The following is a 9,262-nucleotide window of genomic DNA, read 5'->3' on the forward strand; positions in this document are numbered from 1 at the left end:
CCCCAAGCTAACCCTCAGTATTCCAGGTAGCAAACAAACTCCAAGCAAACCCTCAGTATTCCAGGCTAGCACAACATACTCCAAGCTAACCTTCAATATTCCAGGCTAGCGCAACACACTCCAAGCTAACCCTCAGTATTCTAGGCTAACACAACACACTCCAAGCTAACCCTCAGTATTCCAGGCTAATACAACACACTCCAAGCTAACCCTCAGTACTCCATGCTAGCAAATCACACTTCAAGCTAACCTACGAATCTCCAGGCTCCAAATATTTAACTGTTTTAATGTCCACTTAAAGTTTTCGTACAATCTGACCTTAGAATGAGACTCTAAGAGTCTGACCCAGTTAGATGTTGCGACAGAGAGGTTACACAGTCGCCTACATCTGTGAGTGTGTGACATTTCAGTTGATTTTCATCATTCTCTTATATAAAAAATCACAAAAAACGGCACGTCATACTTGAGCATCCTCGCTCGTGTCATGTGTTTAACATGTAGTTTACCTCAGACACTCTACCTCGATTTTTTTTTTTTTTTAATCCACACAATTCCTTTAACTGTAACGAACTAAAACATTTTTCCTGTATTTCTTTCTTCAGAGCACAGCTGAAAAACACTATGTGCCCTGGGGGGTGAGACTGCATGCTTAACACCCCGAGCTGTTTCCTGTCTTTTAGGGCGTATGGTAATGCTGTTTAATGGGACGGATGCTGAGAGCAGCAGTTCTCTTTATGATCGCAGACGCCCGATGAAGAACGATCTGTCTGTGAATCACTTAGCATAAAAACACCAGCAGATGAATTTAGGCAATGTGTTTATATTTATGGGTTAGTTACAGCAATAATGTCTGTCTCAATGTGCACCATCCGTCTTATTAAAACCAGCATGTATGAGATTAGGTTCAACTTTTCAATTTTCTCATGAAGACAGTGTTCAGAGATATGTAAAGCTAAATGCAATGCAGTACACAAAATGCACATATAAAATACAAAAATGCACATTTTCTGGTCGTAAAATCAAAATAGAAAGACTCATAATCATGTTTAAATTTCATCATTATTTCTATAGTAGCAAGTTGTACAGCAAACATTCTACATAATTCATGGATCATCATAAAAAAAATATTAAAAAACATACAGTACTCTGCAGAAGTCTTAGATGCCCTGTTTTGTTTTGTTTTTTTGTAGAAATTTTGTTATGCATGCTTATTTTATCATTTTAATCATACAGGAGATATCGGTATGCCAGAAAAAAGCTGCATATTATGTAAAAGACCACTTTTCAGATGAAAAAAAAAAAAAGCTGCTGGGTTTTGCTGCATGAGAAACAGAAGCAGGTGTCGTCCTCAGAAGCACTGTGGCTGGGTCTGCAAGATGTTCACTAAAAACAGCAAATTCTCTTATAAGCCTGAACAAATTGTACTTTAGACTCTATTTTAAGCAATGGGTTATCACACGAATCATCAACCATGTTTCATTACTGTTTACTGCTTTTTATATATATTTTTTTTAAAGTGAAGACTTCTAAGAAGACATCCTTGCTCTACAGTAGTTATTTGCATGCGCCATTGACACACTGGCATTTAATATTTATAAAAGAAGTCTCCAGTGTTGGTGCCTTGTAGCTGTCAGTACATTTTACATCATTTCATTTTATTTTTCTCAAGAGATAACTGAGTACATTTACTTTGTTACTGTACTTACAGTAATTACATACATCATATATCTGTACTTGAATCGTTTTATTAGAGGACAATTTTTACTTTTACTTCACTCCATACTTCTACTACGGTACATTTCTGCATGACGGTCATTTAACTGCATGACTTTCCTTTTCTTAGAGACATGTCTAATAACGCAACAGGTGTTTGTAAAAGTCCCCATCTAATTTACAGTAGTTACTGTTCACTTCTGGTTTGTTTTAAAGCACTGCTCCGCGATAAGACTGTTTTGGTTCCACACTTGGTCGGTCTTTCTGCATCACCTTCCTTTCTTTAATTTCTTACTTGTCACAACTCCCTTTTCTCTCCTTTATCTCTCTGTCACTCTTCTTTTCCTCCCTCCTGTCCTTCCCTTCGTCAGGTCGCCGTGGTAACAGTCGTGCCATTACGGTCATGGTGGGGCGAGCTGATTGAAATTCTGCGCCGGGCTCCGGGTCAGTGCGCTGATGAGAACAGGACGTGTCGTAAAAAAAATAAAAAACCTCGGCAAGTAGATTTTTAAAGAAGCCAGGAAAGGAGAACATACAGCGGAGGAAGATCATAAAGAGAAGAGTGAGACTCTGGTCTGACCAGGAAATCACAAATGAATCAGGATGGGCGTGGCTTCTGTGCTTGTAAATCAAGGAGGCAACGACCATTCAGGTAATACATGTTCACAGATGCTTAAAACTCAGCCTTAACATCTTGAATTAGCCAATCCCAGCACAGGAAGTATGATTTATCATAATATAAACTGAAGAAAAATTTTAATTATAGTATCTAAGAATCATTGTCCTGGGTATTGTCCCAGTAGGGGCGTGGTTGATAGAGGAGATGTTGCAGTGGGTAACGAGTGAGCGACTACACCTGGATACGATTAACACTGACATTTTACATTTACATTTTTGCCAGAGAATAATTGAACAGTTTTTACACAAAATCTGGGTCAGGTGCAGTGATATTAAAGGTAAGGTATTATGCAAAAATCCTTGTTTTTTTTTTTTGGTTTTTGTCCTTTTTTTTTTTTTTGCATTGGCCGGGACTTAAACGAGCTGATTAGATTTGCTCCGTGTTATGATCCCTCCTCTAACTTGTTGCTCAGCTCTGCAGTTCTCTGGGGGGCGTGGCTCAGCTGTAGCTCATTTACATGGACACTGAAACGGCATATTTGGAAGAGGAGTGAAACAGAGGGAATTTGAGGTTGGAAAAATGGGTAAGAGGTATTTCACACACACTTTGGGGAAGCGCTGAGCGCTGTGTTAACTCGAGAAATAGTGAAATATGGAACCTTTAATACAAACCCTTTCCTTGTTACATATAATATATATAAAGGCTGCATGATTTGATAAAAAAAACAGATTGTGATTATTTTTAGATATATCGCGACTGCAATATTTAACTAATAAATGTCCATTTTATATTGAAACAGACTTCTTCAGTCCACTCATTAAAATCAAATCAAAAGTATTTAAAAAGAAACTAAATGTAAACTTTAATTATTGGCAAATGCTAAATAAATTCCTGACTAGGCAAACATTACCTGTAATAAATTGCAGCCTTTCGCCATTAAACGATTGCACATGTGTGTATTGCGATTTAGATTTTTATGAGATCAATCGAGCATCATTAATTATACAATGCTTCTCTTTCTGACATGAACCGAACCTGATCAATTACACCACTACTGATAATCACACACTCTCACACATGCACTTACACACTCACACGGACACTTGACCCCACCCTACTTCTCTCCACACAAAGACCGACTGTCTCTCCTCCTCGCTTGTTCACTGCGACCCCCTGAGAGACGTCGATGCAGATGATGTCACTGTTTTGGCAGCGTTGTAAAAACCCAGCTGCTCCCGCTGCCTAGATACGACCCCCACTAGGGAGGGGGAGAGAGAGGGAGATGGATCGAAACTACTCCTTCACTCCTTACTCTTTCTCTCCATTTCATCAGTCCTCTGCAGTCTCACACTCACTTTGCCTTTAAATGACCCATTAGGCTCTCTAAGTGTGGACGGGGAGGAACTCTGACACCGATTCATTGCTTTCTGTCCCGCATGTGAATGACGTTGTTTTCACGCGAACAAATATCGATTAACTCACGAAACCTCTTCCACTTCCTTTATTTCTCGCCATCGAGCTGTGGACAGAACAGACCCGGAGGCGAAACATGAGGCACCGGTGGGAATATTTTAATTCACACACACGCACACACTTCAAGCCTCACGTCATTCTCCGAGCACTTTCTCCCAGAGAGTACTGCATCCTATTAGGATGAAGGCTTCCTCTGAGTCATGTCTTTTTGAGGCGGAGTGCTTATAGACTAGGAAAAGGAAGCGCCGGAAGGTCGTCTCGTCCTATCGTGCTTATCGTCTGTGGGATCTTCAGGATTCGAACACTTCCGACCGTTTTTTCATGGAAGCGTCTCAATAGTGCAGGTCACCTTGGATGCCTTTCGAAGCTTTACTTCTACTCAAAATCTACTAAATAAAGACAGTCCACTTGAAAACTGGTTTATTTATTTTAAGATAAAAATGATCACGATTGTGATATGAAGTGGACTTCAGTTACTACCATGAAGTGGACCATTTTTCCAAAAACAGAACACTCAACTGAAAAAAAAAAAAAAAAACAGGTAGCTTTGTGACCCCGAGTTTGAGATCTGTGTAGATGAGGTGTAAAACTGAACCTCACTCGTCCCCTGCTGGCAAGATCAGGACCACACCCTGCTCTCACACCGTGACGTGTGTAGTGAAGACCCTGTTCATACTATCAGACATGAAGACTAATGGTGCGTGTGCGAGTGCACGAAGCATGCGAGGAGGATTAAAAAGCATCGTCAATCTGCCCATCACTGGCACTAGTGTGTGAATCACAGGAATATATAAAATAGACAGGAAAGAAGGAGTGGTGAGGGAGGACGTGATGAGAGCGGAGGAGACTGAGGAGGCATCAGCCCACTCATGATGTCCTTCAGTGTCCTCTCTCTCTCTCAGAAATACACACACACAACATTCTATCTGATTCTACACTTATCTTGGATAAACCGTGATTACCCACAATGCCACGCTGCATCTCTCTCGCTAATGCGAACGTCTCTGCGCTGGCACACACTCGGCCTCGGATCACGCACAAAGAGGCTTCTCACCGTCACACCACATGTCATAACATTACAATTCAGCCCGTTGTTGCCCTACTGCACCTTCCCAATGTGCCACTCTCTCTCTCCCTCTCTCTCTCTCTCTCACACACACACACACACACACAGAGCATATGTTTACATCGTAGCCTATATAAATATATCCTGATTAATAGCAGGCCTTTCTAGCTCAGACATTCTTCCAGAGATGGAAATATTTTATGGTCAATAAAATATGCAGTCATCTATTCATCCATCCGTCTGCTACACATATGTTACATGCATCCATCCATCCAGCCATCCGTCTGTCGCTTCCTTCTATCCTACCATCCATTGATTTCCCTGTTCCAACCCTATTCAACTATCCATGCATTTGTCCATGAATTTGTCCATCTTTTTGTCCATTCTATGCATAAACTTTTCCATCCATCTATCCTTCCATCCATCCGCTATTCATTCATCCATCCTTTTATCTTTTTATAATTCATTCACCATTAATCATCCATCCAGCCTTCTAACTATTCTTCCACCATCCAGCCTTCCTTTCATCCAACCACCCTTTTATCCATCCTTCCTTCCATACAACCATCCATCTATCCATCTTTCCATTTATCCTGCCATCCATTCAGCCATCCTTACACCATCTTTCTGCAATTATTCCATCATTCCAATGTCAATTCAGCCATCATCCTCCCATCAATCCATTTTTCCATCCTTCCTTCTATCTTCCCTTAATCCATCCATTTTTCTATCCATTCATCCATCCATCCATCCATGTTTTCTTAAATCCTTCCACCATCCATGCATTCATCCATCTATCCTTCCTCCTTCCATCCATCCATCCATCCATATTTCCCTCAGTTTTTTCACCATTCATCCATCATTATATAATCCATACTTCCACAATTCATGCCACAATCCACATTCATCCTTACATCCTCCCACAGCCAATCTATCTCTACCCAGTCACCCATCAATTTTTTTTATCCATTTTTTAAACCAACCCACACATTCATCCATGAATCCTTTTAGTTACCAATCCACAGCCCTTCGCCCATCTATCAGCCACCCATCCATTCATTCATTTACCCATTAATTCATTCAACCATCCATCATCCACTTACACATCTAATATTCCTTTGGTTATATATCCATTCACATTTCTTTTCATTATCTACCCATATTCCAACACATTAGTTCACCCATTAATTAACCCACTCACTCGCCCATAGTCTATACCATTTTATCCTGTATTCAGGGTCGCGGGGACCTGCAGCCTATCCCAGGAGACTTGAGACACGAGGCGGGATACACCCTGGACAGGGTGCCAATCCATCACAGGGCACACACACACACTCACACACTCATTCACACGCTACGGCCAATTTGGGAACGCCAATTACCCTAATCTGCAGGTCTTTGGACTGTGGGAGGAACATGGATTATAGTTGGATTCATTCATCCAACTATAATCCATTCATTCACCCAACAATCAAAAATGCATTCACCTCCTCGCCTCTCCTCTTCTTATGCATCTTCTTACACTTTTATTCCCCCACCAACATGCTGTCAGTGCTTCTATCATTGCTTCATTTTTAAATGTTTGGCATTTATCACATTACCTCATCTTTTATCCAGAATAACAAAGAAGTAGAGGGCGTAAGAAAATCCAGTCTGAGTACAGAGCTGGAATGTGTGTTGAGGATCTGTCCAAAAGCCAAAGTTTCCTCCTCAGTCCACTCACAGGTGAGGAATGTTTAGGAAGTGTGTGTTGTTCCAGTTTTGCTAATGAAGATTGCTTCTCTGGCAAGGTCAAAGTTTCCTAAATCAATACCGACGTTATATGATATAATCGGAGTAGACACGTCATTTGATTTATATTGAAATGGTTTTGTTGGATTGGATTGGATTTCACAGCTCAAGCATCTCAATTTTAGTGTTAAGTTCAATCCGGGACAAACAGCGATCAGACTATGAGCACCAACTCAGGGGACAAGCCGAAGACAAATAGTTCCTGTGAGCACGTCAATACAAATGAATCCCATGCAACTCTGCATAAAGTCATATGACAAAGTAAAGGTCTGTCTTTGTCTGCAAAAGTGCTTCAGCTCATCCACATTGTTTAGCGAAATTTTGTCATGATGTGGTGCTATGTTCTGGGCTTGGATGTTCAAATACTGTAGGTGTTCAAATCAAACCGGGACTTTTGATTGTGCAGTCTAAAAGAACACAGTTATTTCTCTATATAACCCCTTAATGCACTTATCCCAGTGTTCCCCCCCATCGTTCAGTAAGGAAAAAAATTAATCTTCAACCCAACATCTCATCTAGATGACTCTGACATTATGGCGGCTCAAAAACACAGTTCCTAAAATACACACACATGAGTCAGGAAAAACATCACCCACAGTCTCCTCACCTACAGAACTGTACAAGCCTGATAATAAAGTGTTACAAAACGTGTTGTTTATTTTTAAATGTCAAACTGGTAATAGGGTAAAGATACCTACATTTTAGAGATTAAAAAGTGAGACTGGTGAAGGGCAGATTATATTTGTAGTTTACATAATAGTAGACATAATATCTATGTTAACAACCTGTTTGATAACAAAATATAAGTTGTTTTTGTGGGTGTAACTATACAGTATGTAATGTAACTATGAATTAAATAAAAAGTTTCATTCCTTAATAAAAATGATTTTCCTCTTACAGTATCAGACCATGTGATTATTCTGTATAAAGTATTAAGTAAAGTGCTTTTCTTCTTCTCATTGGAGCTATATACGTATTTCATATAAAGCAAGTAAAAGTTAAAACTGTAGTTATAGTTATAAAGCGAATCATACCTAACTATCTATCTACAATTCTAATTACAGAATGTATTAAAGTTGGCTACTTTCCTCTACAAATCAAGATGATGAAGACTGGATGATGAGCAGCATTACGTCATCATGCCACCCTTCTCTCTCTCTCTCTCTCTCTTAGTGCACTAAGTGTCTCAGATCTGCAGATATATTCTCATTATTCGGCACAACAGCTAAAACACACATAGGTCTGAACATCTACACACACACATTTTACAGCACAATGTATAAGGGTACATTGTTACGCGAGGCTTGCCTAAAAATAAAAAGCACCATAACTCTGAAAGTATTTTTTTCATTTGTAAAATAAAAAATAAAGCTCACCTTAGCTGTTAGTATAATAATTATTACTAAAATATAAATATGAAAATAATAATAATTATTATAAAGCTAGCCTTCTTGCCTTAGCTGTTATTATAATAATAATCACTACTAAAATAAAAATATAATAATAATTCTTATAATTGTAGGCTCATCTGTTCACTTTAGCTGTAATTATAATAGATATTAAAATTAAAATTTACAAATAATAATAATTATTATTATAATGCTCACCTGCTCAACTTAGCTGTTAGAATAATAATAATTATTATCATTATTATAAAATATTAACATAATAAAAATAATAATATTAATAATTATTATTATTATTATGGAGCTTACCTGCTCAACTTAGCTGTTGTTATAATTATAAAAATTACTAAAATAAAAATATAAATCTAGCAATAATTATTATAACACTTTAGCTGTTGTTATAATAATAAAAATATTTACATAAAATAATAATAATAATAATTATTATTATTATTATTATTATTGAAATAAAATATATACATCTATCAATATTATTATTATAAAGCTCACCTGCTCACGCTGTTACTATAATAATAAAAGGTGTTCGCGTATAATAATAATAATAATAATAATATATTATTTTGTTGTTGTTGTTGTTGTTGTTATTATTATTATTAAAAGGGTGTTCCAGAGGGCTTACCGTAGGTTGGGCTCAGACTCGCGATCTCAGCCATTTTAGCAGACTGCGTTCAGCAAATCCAAAACAAACAAATAAAAAAATAATAAAATAAAACCCGAATCCCCCTCTCTAGTTCACCTCCATGAATACACAGCTGTAATATATATATATATCTATCTACATAAATATAAATGTGTTTATAATGTTCTACTCCGGATGAGCCTGGCCGAGCGCACTCCCGCACCGAGAGCGCTCCGTCTTCCTCAGCCGCGCGCTGCTCGAGGACGCGCACGGGAACGCGCATTGGGAACGCGCTGTGCTTGTCTCCGATCTGGTCCAGTGATGCTGCTGCTGCAGCGTGCTCCCTCCTGCGCGCGATTAGCTGTCCTGACCGCCTGACTAAAAATGACTACGATTTAAAAATAGGAAAATATGTCAAACAAAAATTCTAAACATGCATTCCATTAATTTTACACACCTCTCACCCTGGTAGGGCAGTACAGTGTATCCCAGAAAACACTGCGGGCTGGGGGAGGGGAGACACCCCCTTGGATGGGATGCCAACCCATTGCAGG

General features: G+C 38.8%; 1 protein-coding gene across 1 annotated transcript in view; it reads right to left on the reverse strand.

The window, feature by feature from the left end:
* The window catches only part of syt11a (synaptotagmin XIa), a 28,299-nt gene extending 19,270 nt beyond the window's left edge, over window positions 1-9,029 (reverse strand). Inside the window, exon 1 of the mRNA XM_053490055.1 lies at window positions 8,709-9,029. Coding sequence (XP_053346030.1) covers window positions 8,709-8,742 — 34 coding nt within the window. The 5' untranslated portion in view covers window positions 8,743-9,029. The remainder of the gene's footprint in view (window positions 1-8,708) is intronic.
* Between the last annotated feature and the right edge of the window lie 233 nt (window positions 9,030-9,262).

This window comes from Clarias gariepinus, chromosome 28, assembly GCF_024256425.1.
Source record: "Clarias gariepinus isolate MV-2021 ecotype Netherlands chromosome 28, CGAR_prim_01v2, whole genome shotgun sequence".
In the NCBI taxonomy this organism is placed as follows: domain Eukaryota; kingdom Metazoa; phylum Chordata; class Actinopteri; order Siluriformes; family Clariidae; genus Clarias; species Clarias gariepinus.